The following is a 21278-nucleotide window of genomic DNA, read 5'->3' as shown; positions in this document are numbered from 1 at the left end:
TTTCGCCACCTGGTGGTAAGACTGAGTATTACAGCCACCTGCAACGGTTCTGTCTAACTACTGGTATTCTCCTCCTACCTAGCTGGTAATACCTCCTACAGTCGAGGCAATTGGCTTTCTCTCCACCCCCACCGCAAGGTGCTCGTCGATAGAGACACCAGGGGTGGTCCCGGAGACTTCCCTCTGGCCTCCAGAGCGCCCCGATAAAACTCTAAGGAAGGGCGCCATCTGGTGGTCACAGGATGCTCTGAGCAATCAGACTCAGGGAGACTGTTCCTAGAAGCCCCCAGAAAAGTTTAGGCTTCCTCCCACTAACCATAATCAATCCCTTCCGGCTCTCACCAGCGGGTAGCCAGCTTACTTGTCACTGAGGTAGAGGTGGGAATAGGGGTGAACAAGAGTGTATACAGCCGACTCCACGTTCCACCCAGTCTGGAACTCCCACTGATCTTTAGTAATAAATGATTTACATATTGTAAGACCCACCTGTTTCCGTATGGTTCTGAGTGTGGAAGGCAGGACCTTGCCCTGCTGGCAAGTGCTCAACCACCGAGCTACGTCCAGCCTTTCAAACGGCCTTAAGTACCACTGACGTGACAGCTAGTGGCGCAGTCCCAGCTGTGCAGCTCTCGCTGCCAATTTCAGAACATTTTCACCACTCTTCTTGAAAACTGCAACCCCGTTACTTTATGGCTTGCATGTATGTCTGTGTACCACTGGGCCCAGATTTAGTGACCAAGAGGGACTTATTGTGCATACCACTTGAGACCAAATAACCCCAAGAGCGATATCTATCTCGGCTTACCATCTGTCCGCCATACCCATTCTTGCAGTACATCTGGGAGACGACACTGGCAGGGAGGCAGCCAGCGATGATAGTAACAGCTTTGTAGGAGTCAGTAGCTCCAGCTATAGGCTTGCCTTACTACAGGGGTGCCCAGGCACCCCCATCAGCCCACATATAGCCCACTGGTACACAACAATTGTGGGGTGTTCCAAAGGCCTGAGTGAATTGGGCATGGGTGACTGACTGTCCACTGTGCTAAGGGCGACTTTCTGACTATTCCCAGTGGCCTATTCCCGGGGAGCCCACCTCCCCTGCTTTAACCTCAAGGCCCTGTCTTCCTTCTCTCCTCTCCCTCTGACTTACCCTCACTCCTCCCTTCCCGTCTCTTTCACAGCCACCTTGGCACCCAGCTCCCACCTCCAGGTCCTCCGCTCCCCAGAGGCAAGGACTGAGCGCTTTTGAACCTGAGACACTTGAGCCTGACACCCCGTAGGTTCCCAGCAGACACAGTATTGAGTGGAGCATCTAATCGGTGCTACCAAGAAGGTTGGCCCCGACTTAGTGGAGACCAGACAGGCACTACCTCAAGGCTCGAGGTTGGCGCTGCCCCGAAGAGGCAGGGATGCCCAGGAGGGCTGAACCGCTGGTGTCCCGGGTACAGTGGCCGAGCAGGAAGCATTGTAACAGATATCCAGGCTAGGAGGGCAGGAGCCTTGGAGAACCCATGGAGCCCATATACAGGGGAGGCCGTGGTGGGGAGCAGCCTCCTGGCGAGCCTTTGGGAGATGGGGTTAGGCCTGTCTACCACAGGCAGGTTGTGCGCCAAGTGCTGTCAGAGACAGGTTTCAAAGCCACATGGTGAAGCATCTAACAAATGTAAGGCTCTTGTCAGTGCTGGGATTGGTGATCGAGACACCAATGAGGGATTCTTCTCCTGCCTCCCGCCTTTGAGAAAGCAGAGTTTATTGGGGGGAGGGGAGGGTGGTTTAATAGAATACACCATCCCCTGTCTAGGATCCAGAGCCTGAGGGAAGCGGATAGAACCAGTCTAATCCTGGAACAGAGAAGGCTAATATTGCCTGTTCAGGCAAAGCCAAACCTGAAAACTAGGTCTTGTCACCCCTGTGCTGGACTGGCCTTTGGGTGCATCAGAGTCCCAGCAAGCCTTTTACGCATGGTGGATACACTCAGAAGTGGTCACACACTGGTCGGTTGCGGTTGGTAGGCCACTGGGAAGCCTCTAGGCTGGCGTGCGGAGGCACATCCCCAAGTTTCCCCCGCAACAAAGGCCCTTGGCCGAGAGCCCCTGGCCCGCCTTTTGAGCCCACTGTGTGGAATGTGGCAGCCGCCTGCCCCTTTGTGGAGCTGCCTCATTAAGTCCGCCTCTTGGCCTGACACACTGAAGACATCTAGACTTGGCATTCATTCATCCCTGTTCCCTCGGATCCAGGAGCCCCCAAGAGGCCTGTCATCCTCACGGCAGAGAGGATTCCTGGGAACTATGAAAGCAGTAGGGGCAGCCATATCCCAGGGTCTTGGGACCCCAACTCTGCAACCTAGCAGCCCTCTGGTCTTGCCTGAGTGCTTTACCCACACAGCCAGACCCTCTTCCCATCTGTGCAGATGCTGTATCACTTCAGCCTGGCTACTTTTCCCACATCCCTCCCAGATCCATCCTCTCTAGCAGCCCAACCTCCTCATCTCCCCTCAGTGCCCACCTTGTCGTCCCCCCCCCGCCAGTCCCAGATGGTGCTCTTGGCTCCCCTAGAAAGTTTCCACCACAATAGCCATAAGGCCAGTGCAGTGACCATCAATACAGATGGAGGGGAAGGAAGATTGTATTGAGGTGAGCCTGGCAGCTAACTCCATACTTTATTGGGCTCAGAAATGTGGGCGAGGGATTATTTACCGGAGCAGAAATGACTCACAGACAGATGGATCACCAAAGCCCACCCCAGCATGGGTGACAGCTCTCACAAAGCTAGGAATGTGGAACACAGTGCACATCCTGTGAACGTTAAGCAGGTTGGAGAGTGTGCTTTCTGGCTGACCTGGTTGGCTAAACCTTCTTCCAGACAACTCTCCTGGCCTCTGCTTCTTTCAAGGCTGCTTGCCCAAACTCTGCTTACTGTTTACAACTTGGCTTGACCAAGAAGAACTCTCTTTACTGTTTACTCTTGGGGATGGAGGGAGAGGCCTAGTAAATCTGGTCTGTTTCAGGAACTTCCTGAAGCAGCTTTGAGTTGCTTACATTCAGTCTTAAAGAACCTTTCTGCAGAATGGAATGTTTTAATCTGGGAGAAAACTGCTTCATAAATGCTATAGGGAAGATCTGAGGTCAGTAAAGAAATCCCTAGCCATTGTGTTCCCTCCTTTAAGGTAAAGTCTTAAATAAAATTAAAAATCTCCAGGCTTTTTGGTTTGGTTTGGTTTGGTTTGGCACTGTGAATCGAACCATGGAAGGACCCACTGTATCATGGTGTGTGTGTGTGTGTGTGTGTGTGTGTGTGTGTGTGTGTGTGTGTAATTTTGTTGTTGTTGTTGTGATTGTGATACAATGTCTTAATTTTGTAACCTAGGCCGGCCTTCAGCTTGCGGTAATCTTCCTGTCTCAGCTTCCCAAGTCCATGATTAGGGATGTTTGTCATGACATACCCAGTTCTGTCACAGTTATTTGAGGTAGCAGTCACATGTGGGGGTGCTTAGTGGCCATAGTAGGTAATGGTCCCTGTTTTGGATAGTGCCAATAGAGACCACTACCATCTTTCTAGAGAAATCTCCTGGGCAGCTCCATTTAGAGTACTCTAGGCATTGGAGGCAGAGTTGGAGTATGCCGTGTCCCTGGAGGTCAAAAGCTTGAGAGGGCTTTCTGGAAGAAGCTTTTGCGAGGCTGAGCCTTGAAGGTGTGACGCACCAGAGAGAGGCTTCACAGGTACCCTTCATGGTCATAAGCACAGACAGCTCCTAGTTTGCAGTCCTGCTTGTTACTAGCTGTGCAACACCAGGAGAATGAGCTGGCCTCTCTGAGCCACAGCACTAAAATGAGGCTGGAACTCAGCAGTAAAGTGAGACTAGAGCTTGCCTTGAAGACCTCGTAAAGTGGGTAACACGGGGCCTGGCATCTCTGCATAGTTCGTGCTTGTGTCTTTGTAATGTAGGGTCTAAGACCTCCAGAGAAACGATTATGCAACCCCCAGGGTCCTGGCCCTGACAGAGCAGCGCGGGTGGCCCAAGTATCTGGGGGACGCTTGGGGACTGCCTACCTCCTACCTTTCGAATGGAGGCTGAGGCACTGGATCAGGTCAGGGCTGAGGGGCTAGTAGCCCACAACCAAGGATCCTTCATGGGCACTCACATGGCGGTGGGCCTGTATGTCTGTCCTACCGTACCACACAGACCAGAATGTCTGCAGATATGCCTGGAGCAGCTCGAGAGAAGCACCCTCTGCCTACCTGCTCTATCTCCTAAACAGAGAAACCAGACGGAGTTGAGACCCAGGCACACTGTCTATATTCTTTCCTGCCCTGCCCCTGCCCCTGCCCCTGCCCCTGCCCCTGCCCCTGCCCCTGCCCCCTGCCCCTGCCCCTGCCCTGCCCCTGCCCCTGCCCCTTCCCCTGCCCCTGCCTTAGCCCCTAGCCCCTGCCCCTCCCTCTCCTCCCTATCCTTTCCCCTGCCCTTGCTCTCTCCCCTGGCCCCCTCTCCCATCTCTTGTCCCCACCCCCTGCATTCATGAATCCCTCCATCCCCAACTCTTCTCTTGTCCCTGCTCTAATTTTCTCTTGGGCTTTCACCCCAGGATAGGTGCTCTTCTAAGCAGCCCTCCCTGACCACCCCAGGCCACTCGGACCTCCCTGCCCTGGGGATTCCTATACAGTAGACTCTCATCAGCGCTGTATGGTGCCCAACCTCGACCTGAGTTCTGTTTTCTTTCCTTGGATGTTTGTCTTCACTTACTAACTAGATGGCGGGCACTTTAAGGCAGGACAGTGTATGCTGTGTGCCTGCTTCAGGTGTGGGGATAAGTCTGTAATAACCTCCCGGTTCAGAGATGGGTGGAGTGGAGGTCGGATGGATAGTGGATATGTGACAGATGGAGGACGGAAGATGGATGGGTGGTTGGTAGATGAGATGGGTGGGTATTAATGGGCAGAGAGTGCAGTATGGATGGGAAATGGAAGAGGGCCGGAGGATGGATGGATGTAGGATACGTGATGGATGGATTGGGGGATAAGCAACTGACTGTGAAGAAGACAGAGAAAGCCTCCAAGCATGGAAGGTCGGCCACTTAGGCATGCTCTGCGGGGACTTCACAGTTGAACCCCATCGCTGTATTTTGTGGCTGACACTCTCGGCATCCTTCAGAAATCCGTGAATCACCTATGGCCAAGCAGAGAAGGCAGCAGGGTGTCAGGTGCCCCACATGGGACCAGGTCCTACTGCCCAGCAGAGGGCCTCCCTCCTGCGCCCTTTGCTAGAGCTTTGTTTTGTGGCTTTTCCCCTCCCCCAACTCTCCCACTGGGAGTGACCCATTGGAAGGCCATAGGTGAGAATCAAGATCTGTCCTCATGCTCTAAGTTGGTCTCCCTTCTCTTGAGCAAGGGCCACCAACCGCACTCCAGCTCTAACCCCTCTTACGAGCCAAGCTTCCAGTTGGCATCTTTCCCACATACTTAAGACCATGCTAGGAGCTTTACCCATTGCCCAAATTAACCCCAGCGTTTTACAGCAGGAATTGTTTTGGCCCCTCCGTAACAGAAGGTTCAAGGACCTCCAGCATGGCAGGTGGCTGGACCAGGCTTTGAGCCCACCCACTCTGCCTCCTCAGTAATTGCTCTGAGGCCCAGGCATTATGGAGTCATCCCTGAGCTTCAGACACATCCAGGGCCTGTACCCACCATGGTGAGACAAGTCGGAGGAGGTGACAAGTCGGAGGAGGCAGACAGACAGTGTTTTAACTTCTCTCTGTTGACAGAACAGTGGAGACTCTGGGATTCTCAGGAAATGAGCAAAATCTCTCTCTCTCTCTCTCTCTCTCTCTCTCTCTCTCTCTCTCTCTCTCTCTCTCTCTTTCTTTCTCTCCCCCTTTCCCTCCCCGCCGCCGTGGTGTGTGTGTGTGTGTGTGTGTGTGTGTGTGTGTGTGTGTGTGTGTGTGTGTGTGTGTAAGGGTATCTTCTGAAGTCTGCTATGGTCGTAGGATCCAGCCTTTCTAGACACAGGCTGGAGGACCCAAGACCCCGTCCTTAACCCCAGGAATTCATCTTTTTCACCCAGAACAGGAATCTGGCCTCTCTGGACCATCCACTTGGTCACAATGGGACCCATTCTCAGAAGCCTGGAAAAGGAAGGGCCTTCGGAGAAAGGCCAGATTCTCGCTGGACACAGAGCCCTCAGTTCAGCCATTTAGATTGGGGCACAAATGGGGTCACAGAACGGTATCCAGGCTCCCTCTGTCTTGCCTGGCGGTCACTGCCTCTTGAGACCATGCTGTGTGAAGGCTTTCAAAGGCCAGAACAGAAACCTAGCTCCAGGCTATGGGGGTTGGGGGTGGGAGTAGAAAGCTGCAGACCTCAGCTGACCTGGGGCCCCCTTTTCTCGGATGCTCTCACTTGGCTTCTAGAAGAACGCGTTCCTTCTCTCTGCGCGGGTCTCCTGCAGAGCCAGTCTCACAGCAGCTCTGTCAGCTCCTCGGAGTAACCCTCCTCTAGATATGGGCAACTCGGAGCCCAGAGAACTCGTCAGTATTTTTTAAAAATGTTCCTGTCAATTAGGGAACGTATCTCACATCACAACCCAATACGGGAGTTAGGCAGGCAGGCAGGCAGACAGACAGACAGATTACTGAATCTGACATTTCACAAAACAACCTTGACCATAAACACTTCTGATGGTTTCTAGTCTGTTCTGCGTTTTAACAGTGCCTGTTGGGATCCACCAATAGCCAGTTCAGAGCTCACTGACAGACAGAGGCTTGTCATTGGCAGAGCATTAGTTTTTCTGGGGATCGTAGTTGCCCTTAGCAGTCACGGACAGGAGCAAAATCATCCTCAACCACATGGTGAGTTTGAAGCCAGCCTGGCCTACCCGAGATTCTGTCTCCAAAAACACGCCAGCATTCTTTAATTAATTAAAACAAACAAACAAAACCAAAACCTCTTTCCATCCTAATTCCCCTTGCCTCTGTCTTCCAAGTGGAGAAGTCAGCTGTGCCCTGCAGTACCCAGCTGAGCATGAAGAGCTGAGCGTGCCCTGCCCAGGGCTGCCATGCCAACCCTGCTGGCAGAACAGAGCCCAGATCTAGTGTAGTTGATTGAGGGCACGCTGGGCACAGCCTCTCCTCCATCTTCTAGCTGTCTACCTTTCCTAGTCCTGGAAGTTCTCCTCCAGTTGTACTCAGACCGCTGCCCGCTTGGCCCCTACTCCCTCCTGGATAGCACAGCCAGCCTGTCCCTCCACAGTTCACCTGTTTGTCCAGTTTTACCTTTGTTGGAACCTGCTGCTTGTCTCTGCTTCTAGAGTCTTCCCCCTCTCTCCTGTCCTCTCCTTGGATTCAAAGGGACCTCTGTCCTTCAGGGGGCCCCGCTTCAGCCCCCCCTGGAGTATCACTACCCCTATGACCCTTGGGATTGGCTGTCTGAGAATGTTAGCTTCCTTCCACCTGCACCACAAACCCGTGAGCCAGGCTCTCCGGTGCCTGCCCTCCCAAGCCTTGAGGTCCCACAGCAGCAGCCTACAGCATGCTCATGGGTTGATGACAGGTCCAGATCACCGTGGTGTCTCCTGGACTAGATTAAGTCCTCAGCCAAGGTCCCATACAATACAATCTGCCCCAGTCACCCTATTCTAAGGAGCGCCTATGTCCCGACTCTCAAAGTCACCCCAAGTCAGCCATCTGTCAGCAAGCCTGCTTTCTCCTGAGCGGTTCTGAGTAGCAGCAGCAGATCTGCAGACGGGCACCCCAGGCCACGCCGCCAAAGTCAGCCAGCAGACAGCAGGGCAAGGACACGGGCGTGAAAGTTTGAGTCTGAGCTCCGTGCCAAGACTCAGTGATGGGAGGGAGGGTGGGGAAGGAGGCTTCAGGTTGCTCTGCTTGCTCACCGAATTCTACCTGCCAAGGATATAGCATCCTTCCTCATGGCCACTGCTGGAGCTCCCTTCCCTGACTTCACCTTCTGCCTCAGCTCCTTCCTCTCTCTGGTAACCCTGATGGCCAGGGTGACCGCCCCTCTTTCCCAACAAGAGCCCAGGGCCTGCTGGTGGTATGTCCTCTTTTTGCAGTCTGGTTCCTACAGGCCATGGTGCAGTCGCACTAGAGCACTACGGGTCAGGACTCTGAGGCTAACCTCTGCATCCCAGGCTAGCTACTTGCTTCTTTAAAATCTCTGTCTCTCCATCCACAAAGTGGATTAGCACAGCTCCACTTGCCTCTCGGCACTGAAGACCAAGTGCTAGAGATCTCCAAGAGTGAGGTATAGGGAGAGGAAATGTTTTATACTTCTTTGGGCTATGATAAAATAACCATCCAAATTAAAAAAACAAAAACACCTTTTATTCATTCTGGGATCCCAGTGCTGCTCCTACTGGTCAGGTCCTTCTACCTCAATTAACCAAATCAAGATAATTTCTCCAAAGTCTGGCCAAGAAATCCCTCACCGACGTGCCTGCGTTAAGTCGGCGATCTAGCCATCACGGGAGTGAGGTGTAGAAGCAGGTGGCTAACACACACAAAGGCAAATCCTTCCCCCAACCTCTCCCTCTTCACTGGTTGCTTCATGGGATGCCAGGGGAAGAGCACAGGCCTCACCCCGAGAAATGAAACGGGAGGCGGAGGGAGAAGCTGACGCTACCCATGGCTGACGCTACGCTCTGGCTGTCTTGGAACTTACTGTGTCTCTGCAGAGCAGACTGGCCTCGAACTTACAGCCTGCACCACCACTTGTTAATTACATTTTAATGTGGTGGGGGGAGGGGGAAGAGCGAGGTGGGAGAGAGAGAGAGAGACAGAGAGACAGAGAGAGAGAGAGAGAGAGAGAGAGAGAGAGAGAGAGAATATGAATGTGTCTATAGCATATATACGAAGTAAGGACAACTTATCAGTCGCTGGAATCAAACTTGGTTCATCAGCCTTGGCCGCAAGCCCCTTTGCTTACTGAACCATCTCCCATGTTTAAAAGAATCTTTGCCGTCTGGAGAACAGCTTAAAGGTATGCCCGGAGGCTGGCCTCCTGGGCGACTGAGTCTATCAGGTTGACAGTTGACACTATCACAAGGCCATTCCTTTTCCAGCACACCTGCTGCTTAAATTACTCCCCAGAGGGAAGACAGAGCCCTGTACACCCCTATCCCTAAGGTTCAGGTGACATGTCAAGGCATGACTCTACCAGAGTTCACTCTAGGGAGCCGTGCATCTACCGGGTTTCCTTACAAAGCATAGGTTGGGGGGGGTTACTTTCTGGAGTGTGGGTGCGCTCCCTCAAAGGCCACACCAGAAAGGTTTTACCCAGCAGGGATGATGGCTCTCCCCAGAGCCACATAGATGGGCGTTCCTTCCCCTAGTCTTCCTGGGCCTATATGCTCAAGCCCCTCCCTCAGGCCATGTGCACTTAGGGCAGAGTTGCATGGAGCAGGAGACAGAGCAGCTGTACCCTCAGAGGGTTTCATGACCCTGCCCACCCTTGTATAAGGGACGTAAACAGTTGGAGCTTAACTGCCAAAGATGGCTGTCGTTTGGCTTCCATGACCTCTCATAACCATCTTGTACAGCAACACTGTCTAACTCCATCCTCCTGGGTGACTGTCCTCATCCTGTGGGTGGAGAAGGATTCAGGGTCACCAGCACAGCAAACAGCCAGGCTTGGAAAGAGCCTTTGGCCTCACATGAACTCCATTGCATCTGCCCAGGAAGGGCCCAGCAGAGTGTGTCTCCTTTTGCAGACACAGCAGAGCGCTGTAGGGAGATCTTGGCCTTTTCTCTTATGGTCCAACCTGTGGACCACAGGGAACCACCAGTCCCAGTTTGCCCAGTTTGTTCCCCGCAAGTCCCACGTCCCAATTTTCTCAGCACAGCTGGTACCTGTTGTCTTTCTTAGTCACCCGGGCCAGCTAAAAGGCTGGACGGCCTGATAGTGCCTGGGAGTTCTTTACAATTACATTAGCTTCTGCCCTCCCTCTGAGCCTTCCGGTGGCTCCTGGGACTTAGTGATTCAGCAGGCGGTCAGAGGCGGCTGGACTGTGACTTGCAGGACGTGGAGCACAGTCAAGGCACCAGACTGCAATCTTAAACTGGTGAGTTGGGAACTTGACTCCTTGGGGGATTGGACCCCAACTGAGGGTGCCCACTGTCCCGTCTGAAGGGCAGTGAAGTGGGTGTGCCTGAGGTGGGAGAGCCCTGCCGTTTCCTACCCTGCCTGGTATGTGAGGGACGGGGGAGTCCCAGATACCTAAGCTGCTTCCCAGCATATTCACCAGCTAAAAATGGCTTTGCCGAAAGGTGCCCAACCGGAAACTCCTCAAGATTTCCTACTAGGGCAGCGCCTTCCCCGGGCTGGGGACCAGGCACCTTATAGATCCCTCTAACTACCACCCTACCAATTAGTTACGACCTGGCTGCCCCCACTGCCAAGACCCAGCCTCCTTTTCTACTGGAGTCGTCAGTCCCAGGAGGGTAGAGCTCGTGTGTAGCCTCAGAGCTAAACCAGGGTTCCCAGTTTAAGGCCCAACCCAACCACACCCACTCATTGGCTGATTTGGGACAGGGACATATCTCTAAGATTTTACTTATTTATTATATATGATACACTGTAGCTGTCTTCAGACACACCAGCATCAGATCTTATTACAGATGGCTGTGAGCCACCATGTGGTTGCTGGGATTTGAACTCAGGACCTCAGAAAGAACAGTCGGTGCTCTTAACCACTGAGCCATCTCTCCAGCCCAGGAAATATCTCTAACCCTTGCTCTTCCTCCCTGAAAGAAGGAAGCATAATATCTACAGGGAGGGACATCCAGGAGCCCTGGGGGGAGGGGAGAGGGCTACAGACTCTGATCATAGGACAAGGCTAGAGGTTTTGTCTGGAAATCTGAACACATTGCTCCTACTTCAGAACAAATATTCCGAAGGGGTGGCTGGGTTGCTTATGTAACACCGGCCCAGCCCCAGAGTCCTAACGAAGCTCGTTGGAAGCACAGGGAACCAAGTAGGGTTGGGCGGCTCCACCCTGGGTTTCTAGCCAGCTTTCTAGATGATTCTATTGAATGGTCAGCCCGAGACTCACCAATGTGGTGGTTGGTACAAAGCACCAAGCATGCAAGACTTATGACTTATACCTCATTCCTCTGTCCCCTGTCCCATGGGGACAGCTTGCCTGCCTCCCAACTCAGGCTGCTAACCAGTTCAAAGATAATCTCAGGCAGGAGAAGGTAGCCATTGAACTGAGGGAGTACTGATTGGCCACCGGAAACCTTGGGAATGGCCAGTGGGTTATGCAGTCCCAGAACTCAACAAGCCCTTCAGGGAAATAGTTGCCAGCCATGTCCTGCCCTCCCCTTGGCCACCACCTAATAACCCTTTCCTTGCTGGGAATTCTCCCCACATTTGAACACCAGTCTGTCTTCTGCGTCAGCAAGTGTCCTAGTCCGGGTACTATTGCTGTGATGAAACACCATGTACGAATTGGGGTGGGAAGGGTTTATCTGGCGTACACTTCCACATCAGTGTTCATCACTGGAGAAAGTTGGGACAGGAACTCCAGGCAGGCAGGAACCTTAAAAGCAGGAGCTGATGCAGAGGCCGTGGAGGCTGCTGCTCACTGGCTTGCTTCTCATAGCAAGCTGCTTTCTTGTAGAAGCCAGGACAACCAGCCCAGGGGATGGCTCCACCCACAGTGGGCTGGGTCTCTCCCCCTCCCCCATCAACCACTAATGAAGAACGTGCCCTACAGGCTCGCTGGCCAGCAGCTTGATCTTAAGGATGCATTTTTCTCCACGGAGGCTTCTTGCTTTCTTGATGACTTCTTTTTGTTTCAAGTTGACCTAAAAGCAGTTATCACAGCAAGGAAAGCAGGATGAGACCCCTCCCTCCTCCGAGTGATAGGAAACAAACTTGGGCCACCGAGTCCCGCTCTCCACCCTCCCTAATTTTTGAAGAGGCAGCACAAGGCAACCTCTGCCCCACAGGCCCTCCAGATTTGATTCTTCCTAGGAACTTAGGAACCACAAGCCCTTCCTCACTCTGCTGGGCAGTAGATGAGCCTCATCGGCAAAGTGGGGCTCTCAGGCTGGACAAGAAGGGGGCGCACATGCCATTCATCACAGTAACCCAGGAGGCAGAAGCAAGCACACGTTCAAGGCCAGCCTGGACTACATAGTAAAACTTTGTCTCAACACCAAACAGGAAGTGCAGCCTCCCAGACCCTGCCCAGATGTTGGGAGATGGAGTGGGGCAGTGGCAGAATCCCTGGGTGTGTAGGCACCCAATCACTCTCCTCTAGGCTGAGAGACTCTCTCTATGGGCCGCCTGCCTGCCCTTCTCCAGTGAGACCCTCCTCCACCACGGAGCAGGTCCAGCTAGCTAATTTGCTTGGCCAAAAATGGGTAGCAAGTGACATTTTCTTCTGTCCTCAGGGACCAGGAAGGCAATTCCTCTTGTCTCCAGATAAGTCCCAAGCTGGCCCCTGTGCTGTATCCTGGACATTAACAGAATTCAGATTTGAAGAATACATGAGACTGGGGGCAGGGAGGGTGAGGGAATGGAGGGTACAGGAGCAGCCAGCCTTGGGGAGCCTGCCTCTGCCTGAGACTGAGTCTAGGTCTAAGGGAGCCCTGGAGGGCAGAGCCGGCAGAATGCAAGCAGTCCGTTCAGGGCAGATGGAGGATGGGAGGGGCTATATGCCTAAGGTTACCAACAGTTATTTTAAGGGACACGATTTAAACCCAGTGCTCACTCTAGAAGCTCATTCTCCATTCCTACCACTCTCCGATTCTTAGGCACCCCTGCGTAGTGCTCCACAGAGCAGAATGCCCGCCCAGTGTCAGTCTTAGTCTTTAAAGAAAAAGAACTACAGATGCTAAATATTGTTCCTACGAGCAACGTTTGCCCATCACTTGTGCCAGTCCTAAAAGATGGAGTGGTTTAAAGCAGCTAGCACGCCTTGCGGGGAGCCTTGGGTACGTCGGAGAGGGCACCACTGAATCAAAGGGTCTTACAAAATAATTGTAGGAGTGTGAACATGCCACTGGGCTAGCAACACAAAATACTGGGGGTGTTCCAGGGGTGAGAGTAGGCTCAGCACTGGTCAGAGAGTGGGCAATCACCTACCCTCTGCTGGCCTCAGTTTCCCTAATTAGCAAGCGCACTTGAACCTCCTGTAATCTCTCTCGGGTCTAGTGAGGATTATGGAAAGGCGAGCCTTTTGGGCGGGCTGGGGCGCGGTTCGGGTTCAGGCTGCGGAGATGCAGGGCGGGGCGAGGAGTATGATCGCGCCGCTGGCGGGGAGGCCGGGCTGCTAGGGAGGCCGGGCTGCCGGGGCGGCGGGCGGGTATTGCAGCGCGCAGTGCGTGCAACTGCGGAGCGCGCCGCTCGCCCGGCCGCGGCATCACATGAGCAGAAGCACCAGGAGCGGCGCAGCCCGCCGGTGGGCGCCCCAACAGCTGCAGCCCCGAACCCCTGCCAGTCCTAACCATGTCTATCTGTTGTTGTTTCTTTTTCAGAGACTATGGCAGTTCCAAGAGGAAATCAGGTAAGGGAGTCTCGGCGCTTTTCTCTCTCACCTCCCAGCTGCCGGCACGCGTCCCTCTGATCCTGCGCAGGACTTTCGGGGGAGGGGGGATGTCTGCCTGGCCTGCTGGCACCACGGTCCTGTATGCTGGGGGATGCATCCATTACCTCCTTCCTGACCTTTACCCTCTAAGTTCTCTGCCACTCACACCTGCAATCTCCATTTTAGTCCCTCTGACTCCTGGATGGGAGTGGGGTGCATGGGGTAGGGGATGACTCCGGAAGGGCCGGAAGTCACAGCAGCATCTTCAGCCGGACCCTGCACCCCAGCTGCAGGAGCCACTGCTGGGTACTGCTGTGGCTTTCCCATGCGTCCTTCGCGCTGCGGTGGAAGAGTTTGTGGATATGCAGGGTCTTGCGTGGGAAAGTGAGAGGGACTGAGAAGGGGTCGCTCTTGAGAGACTTAGGTTTGTTGCACCATACCTCGGACCTGAACCCTCCCCCAGCTCTGAGCTTGAGCTCCGGGGTTGTGTGTGTGTGTGGGGGGGGGATCTGCTGCAGCCGCGTGTCTTGCAGAGACGTAGGAGGGGGGGTCACCAGTCCCCAGTGGGTCTAGGTCCTCCCCAAGAGCAAGAGCGGGGTTATCCTCTGACAGCGAGGCTGTCCCTAGAGGATCAGAACATTCTTTCTGGGTGCGGGAGGCTCTCCCAAATGGCACATGCCTGGGTGTGGGCGGGGTGGAGTTACTTAGGGGAGGGTGATCTTTTAAAATTAGTGGGGTGAGTTCTGGGGTGCAGGGTTGGAGCGATCCATTGTGGGCATGTGTGTTTTCTGTATGCCCGTCTTCTGAAGAGTCCGACTCTTGGGGATATGTCCAATAGCTCTCGATCAAGGGCCCTATGTCTCAATGCCGGGGGTCTGTGGACCAAGTAGAGGCTTGTGTGCTGCCCGCGATGGGTGGGAATTGAGGTAATTGTATTCTGTGTCCTTGTAAATATAGGGTTGGATGTGCTGTGAGTACAGATGCCCTCTTACCAGCTTATCGGGAGGAACAAAGTCGTGCCCTTGGGTGTGGGAGACCAAGTGTTGGGTTGCTAGGACATGGGTGGTCCTGCTGATAACTGGGCAGTACCTGTATTTACTTACACCTTTGTGTGCATAGGCTGAGTGTCCTCTGTGTGTTGGCTGAAACCTGTTCAAGCATGTAGGGTAAGAAGTGCGTGTAGGCATGTCTGACAGCTGTGCCAGGGTATCTCAGCTATGCCCGGAAGCAGAAGGGCATCTCCTTCTGTGAAAAGGAGAGTGAGGAGCCCAAAGAATTCCGTCATCCACACCACCCGCCAAGAGAACTGCGCTGGAGGGGGGCCTCTGACAGCCACAATTGTCTGAAGTTCAAATCTAGCGAGCTAGGTAATGGTGAACTCCAGCTTCCTGCCTGGCTTAGAGAGTTTCTTGTAGTTTCTTCATTGTGTTTGAAACAATAATGTTGATAATGCCTGCCTTGTGCAGTGTAGCCCATAACATAGAACAGCACATAATAAAACCATAGCACCATGTAGTAATATATCTATATCTATATATATAATTCTCTATATATTATATAGAAATACTATAGCACTATTGGGTACCCATTGTCCTTGTGGTCCTGCCCCTCCCCATGCCCTCCCCAGGATGCCGCCTCAGTTTCACTGCCTTCCACCTCCATCCAGGAAAAAGACAGATGAGGAAATTTAATTTACATTGGTATGCTTATGGTAATGGCCACTTAGTGTCGTGGTTAAAGTGCCAGGCTGGAGCCAGGCAGTGGGCGTTCAGAGCCAGGCTCGTCCCCTGCGACTTGTGGGAGATGGGCTTCCTCTCAACCTATTCAGCCTTTTGTAAGTTAGGGGTATTTGCATGCACTGTGTTGGTGAAGTTTTCCTCTTCAGATAGCTTTCTTCCTAAGTCCTTTGGTGGGCCATCTTGCCCAGATGTTTGGTCAGGCCTTAAATTGTATGTTTCTGCAAGATGTTGTTTAATGAAATTAACATTTAAGTCAGTCAACCCTGAATAAATTCAATTACCCTCTCTAAAATGGGTGGGCCTTATCCAATCAATTGAAGCCCTTAATAGAAAAACACACACACACACACACACACACACACACACACACACACACACACCCTTGTCAACAGGAGATCTGCCTTTGGACTTGTCTGCAGCTCGTTCCCAGGCTCCTGCCTGCTCCCTCCTCACACAAACTGTGTACCCACCAAGTCTCCACAGTCACGTGAGCCAACTTCTAAAATAAATCCTCTTTTTTCTCTATGTGCACATCGTGTTGGCCCGTTTCCCCGGAGAGCGCTCACACACACCTACAAGGCAGTAATGAAGACTAGATGGGTTGGTGTCTGAGTGTGACTAGATTGTCTCCTGCAGCCGAGAAGGCATTCCTGAGGCACCAGCTCCTGTTAATCAGTGAGCACACTGTGCCCAGATCATCACATGCGTTTCTTCACGTTAGGAGAAAGCCCCGACAGCTCCGGGCACATGCAGAATCAGAGTCTAGGTTTAGGGCTCACCCCCACTGCTCAGTGAAGCCGCCCAAGGTTGCTCATACCCACCCGGGAGGTGGCTGCTGTCTCTTGTCTGCTTTCTGGCCTAGTTCCAAAGCTTGGCACCTCTGCAGAGGATCCTTGCTGACACTTTTCTAGAAGCGGTCTGGCCACAGGGTCCAGGTTTCCTCCGTCTCGTGCTCAGGCGAGCCAGTCATGTCACTGTGCCCCTGCTGGAGCTTAGAACTTCTGAAGCAGGGCTCAAGTCAGAGTGCTGACTCGTGGCATGCATGAATTGTTGGGTTTAATCCCCAGGACCTGGTAAGCCCAGTCTAGCAGACTGTACCTGAAACCTGGCCACTCGGGAACTCTAGGCAGGAGTATCAGACGTTCAAAGGCATCCTTGGCCATAAAATAACCAGCCTTGGTTACATGAGACTCTGAACTAGTTCTCGAAGTCTGAGAAAGAAGCTATGATGGTCGGACAAGAGCGACAGTGGTGTGGAGAGTTGGGATGTTGCAAGTCCAGTGCCTAATCATCTCGATTCATGTTTAGTTTCATCCATAGCTGTTTATTGCCCCCCCCATATACAGCATTATATTTTTGTGACCATTAAGTAAATCATTTGGGATATATGAACAGAATCCTAGTTTCCACCAACCAAAGGGTTAAGAATGTTGTCAGGTACTTTCTGAAGCCTACAGCAGAGCCTCCATCCCACTCTGCCTCCCCAGGCAGCCGCTGCCCGCCTACCTGATGTACCCTATGTGTTTGAAAGTATATCGCCATATGACTTTCTTTTTTAAAAAACGATTTATTTTATTCATTATATATAAGTACAATGTGGCTGTCTTCAGACACACCAGAAGAGGGCATCAGATCCCATTACAGATGGTTGTGAGCCACCGTGTGGTTGCTGGGATTTGAACTCAGGACCTGGGAAGAGCAGTTCAGTGCTCTTAACTGCTGAGCCATCTCTCCAGCCCACTTTGTGACTTTCCTTTGCTCCTGTTTCTATAAACAAGATTGCTGCGTCTTTGGAACACGTTATTTGGGGGAAACATTAATCTTTGTCCTTAGGCTGTGGTTTCTCATATCAGGCTCTGAAATGAACCAACTCCTTTTTCCTGTGAGGTGGGAGCTGCTTCTGTAGCTGATGAGACCCTCTCCCCCCTCCCCCCCAAAAAAATCAGAAACAAGGCTTGTGCAGAGCAGATGAAGAACAGTGTCATATGGCATACAGCCTGGTGGAGGGGGCACGACCAGTGGTGACATTTGACAGAGAAGGGGTGTGGCCTGAACTTTCCTGCATCTCTTTTTCTTTCTAGATCTTTCCATGCCAGGACCTGGTACCTTCTGCCTAACGGCTACAAGCCATCTTTGGGCCCTCCCTTCCTTCTGCCTATCAGCTGGCCCTCCTGATCTACTCACTTCTGCTTGTGCCCACTATCATGCCAGTCAGAAGCCTTCCACTTCCGAATCCCTCAGCCTCCCAAGAAGCCCCCAGGGCTTCCACCTTTACTCCTGTAGTTGCCATTCCCGGAAGCACCACTAGGGGGCACTCTTAAAGTACATTCCAAACCTGCTGAAATTCCCCGGGGGACTTCCACGCTGCCCTGAAGAACAACTTCTTTTTTTTCTGGCTTCAGAGCCCTGCATAATTGACCCCCGCAGCCTTTCTGACCCGGGCTCTGCCCCCGCACACATTCCCACCAGGGCGAACCTGTTCCACCGCACGGTCATCGTCTGCTTCTCTGACGTCACGCTCATTCCTTTGGCGGCCTTTGTACTTGATGTTCCCTAGACCTGGGATAATCTTCCTCCCCGTGGCTGGCTCGCTCTTTGTTGTTTACAGTCTCCTCCCCGTCGATGACCCCCTAGTTAGTTGCTTGGTACCTGTTCTTGCTTACTGCCCTTCTCCCACTACCTTGAAACCTCGGCTGTAGGGCATGCGCCCTACACGCTCCGCTCACTTGGTGAGTGATTTGGAGACTGAGTACCTGGATCACGCTGTGAGAGTCGGGGTGGGTGGGTGGGACTTGGGGGACATTGAAGTTGAAGGAACTTTTCTGAGCTGGGAGCAGAGAGGCGGAGGCTTTGATTATCCAGAGAGAGTACACTCAGAAATCTGGGCGAGCAAGACTAATCACGGCTTGTTTGGAAATCAGTTATATGACCTTATTGAGCTCCAGCTGTATTCAGGCACTGCACACACGTTGACGTTACAGAAAAGTTTGCAGTGACGAGCTCTCCTATGAAAGGCGCTGTGTGACAGAGGGGAGTTGATGGAGTAACGTGTCTGGTTGACCAAGTGCACAGCACAGGCGACGGCCCAGGGCCTGTGAGAGCGGGTCAGCTGCTCAAGCAGAACTATGGCAGGGAAGAGGATGAGCAGGCCAGTGAGGGAGGGGATATGGGAGTGGGGCAGGGCAGGGTTTAGCAGAGGGGAGGAGGCGGGGGTGGTACAGCACCGAGAGACGCTAAAGAGATGTGTTGGAGACAGAGGGATGTGATTGTTGGATTGATTGAATTGTTTTTCTGGCTGGTGATTGGAGCTCTGCAGAGGGGGCAGAGGTGAGATGGTGGACCCCAGCATCACCCTGGGTGGATTCGACGATTCAGTCAGGGCTTTGAGAGAGTCTGGGAGTCGGAATCCTGGTTTGCTCTCTATGGCTATGATAAAAACATTCTGACTAAGCGGCAGCTAGGCGAGGAAAGGGTTTATGTGACTTGCAGGCTCACGGTGCAATTACTCTCAGAGCAGGAACCCCAGGAGGAACTGAGGCAGAGGCCGTGGAGGAGTGCTGCTTGCTGGCTTGCTCTCCGTGGCTCTCCGGGCTTGTGGTTTATACAACTACCTGCTCAGGGGCAGCACCGTGCATGCCAGCTATTAATCAGCAAAACGCCCCACTGGCCCGTCTGATAACGGCATCTTCTCAATTAAGTTACTTCTTCCATACGACTCCGGTTTGTTTTAAGTTGACCAAAACTGACTAGCACATTTGAGTCCCCTGCCTCAAGTCCTTGGTTTTTCAGTCCTGTGACCTTGGACACCGGCCTTCACCTGGAGCCCTCATGCTCAGCTGGAGAAACAGAAGCATCAGCAGACAAATAGTAAGAGGTTTGGTGTAAGGGCTTGATGTAACCCTGGCACTCAACAGGCTGAGTTCAAGGCCAGCCTGAGCCTCATAGGGAGAGAAGGGACCAGGGTACGCCGGCTATTGTAAGGAACTGATTTACACCCCAGCAGGGCTGTCTAGCCCAGCCGGAACCCCTAGGGCAGTCCTGAAAACAATGGACTCCAAACACAACCTGGAACTGCTGTCCACCCACACATGCGTGTCTTCAGGGAGTCTCAGGTCTGCCCTGGAGCTTTCCAGCCTCACAGCTTCTCAGTGCTGGTGTCCCTCACCACCACCCCAGTGCTGGACGATTCCACTTACTTAACATCCACTGAGGATGGGCTTCAGCCGCCATCACAAAGATGCCTCGTGAAAATGGCTGCACGTGTGGGAGCTGGTGGCCTCTCCCGCGGGTCTGCTGAGCATCGCACCTGTTGGAGTAGCAACCGCAGAAGCGCTCTCGGGAGGGACTGGGTGAACCAGAAGTAGCTGTGGTAGCTGCTTATGGCGGGCAGGCATTCCTCCAAGAGTCCTGTGAGGGCAAGGAGCCGGTAGCAGGGCTTCCGGTCTAGTTCCCACGGCTCCCAAGAAAGATGCTTGAGGAGTTCTGAGAGTTGCCGCTAGGGGGCACAGTGGCCCGTGGAGCCTCTGGGACCTTGACTTCCAAGTGTGCCACTTGCCGGGCAGAGATGAGCCTGGTGCTCCTTCCCACCCAGCGCTCTAGTTTAAATGCAAACGAGGTTGCTCAAGAGTATTGCAAGATTGTCCTCTTGGGCAAGTGTTGATGTTCCTAATGAAGTCCTGTTTATTCTTAGAAAAGCTGTGAGCTCAGCCTGCTCTCCATCTCCGAGACCATTAAACGGTCTTCCTGGGCCCAGTTAATGAGATCAGCGCTGATGTGGTTCTGTTGTTGTTGGAGTTGAGAGTTTAGGGTTTGGCATCTGACACGCTAAGTAGAATTCAGACCTCAGCTCAGCCTTTCCTGAACTTTGCTGTTGGCAAATTTTTGTTTACTTACTGTTTATTGTTTACCAGAGGCTCGAGGAGGGGAGGAGTTGACCTTATCTTTAACCTGAGAGTAAAAAGATTCAATTATAGTATTTATTTCCACTTTTTGAGCCCCAAAGGAGTGTACGTTCTGACCCAGAATGCCGGCTTTGTGCCACAAAATAGGGTGCGGGAGGCCGCAGAGATATACCCATGATCCTCCAGGAGAGGGTGCTGGTGTAGGCTCCTCCCCCATCCAGGGTGGACACCGAGTAAATGCCACACGCATGTTGGGCCTGCGGAGGCCAGATGTGCGTGAGATCCTTGGAGCTGCAGTTACAGGTGAGTGTGCGCTGTCCCATGTGGATGCTGAGAACCGAACGCAGGCCCTCTGCGAGAGCAGCAGGGGCCTTAACTGCTGGGCCAGTTCTCAAGCCTCCTGAGTAACACGGGGCAGCCCTGTGTCTCTAGGCCTGACTATGAGGTTGGGTGGCTTTGTTGCTTTGTTTCTGTTTTTTGTTTTTTTGTTTTTTTAATCATTCTTTAAATTTCTAAAATATTTTTAATTTTTAATATTTTTAAAATTTTTATAAAATTAAAAGTTTTAACTTTATAAAGTATTATAAAATGCTTGAAAGTAGATAAAGGCATCACACATTTGAAATACTTACTACTGTGTGCAGGGGCATGTATGATATATGTAAAGAGGTCAGAGGACAACGTGTTCCAGTTGGTTCTCTGGATTCAAGCCCAGGTCATCAGACTTGGTGGCAAATATCTTATGCACCCAGCCATCTGCCTGGCCTCTTGCCTTGTATTTTTTGAGACAGCCTTACTCTGTAACCCTGGCTGGTCTTGAACTCACGGCAGCCTCTCCAATACAGGATTAGAGACATGAGCCAATGTGCCTGGCTCCATTTAGTTTCTATTTATTTATTTATTTATTTATTTATTTATTTATTTATGTTATATATATGAGCACACTGTAGTTGTCTTCAGACACACCAGAAGAGGGCATCAGATCTCATTACAGATGGTTGTGAGCCACCATGTGGTTGCTGGGAATTGAACTCAGGACCTCTGGAAGAGCAGTCAGTGCTCTTAACTGCTGAGCCATCTCTCCAGCCCTTTATT

General features: G+C 52.5%; 1 protein-coding gene across 3 annotated transcripts in view; it reads left to right on the top strand.

The window, feature by feature from the left end:
• Positions 1–21278, top strand: part of Sh3pxd2a (SH3 and PX domains 2A) — a 198869-nt gene that overhangs the window by 108907 nt on the left and 68684 nt on the right. For all 3 annotated transcript variants that reach the window (XM_032892159.1, XM_032892160.1, XM_032892158.1), the window contains exon 6: positions 13494–13522. In XM_032892159.1, coding sequence (XP_032748050.1) covers positions 13494–13522 — 29 coding nt within the window. The remainder of the gene's footprint in view (positions 1–13493; positions 13523–21278) is intronic.

The sequence above is a fragment of the Rattus rattus genome, chromosome 2, assembly GCF_011064425.1.
Source record: "Rattus rattus isolate New Zealand chromosome 2, Rrattus_CSIRO_v1, whole genome shotgun sequence".
Classification (NCBI taxonomy): domain Eukaryota; kingdom Metazoa; phylum Chordata; class Mammalia; order Rodentia; family Muridae; genus Rattus; species Rattus rattus.
The sequence above is the reverse complement of the archived record's forward strand: the minus strand, read 5'-3'. Positions and strand labels throughout refer to the sequence as shown.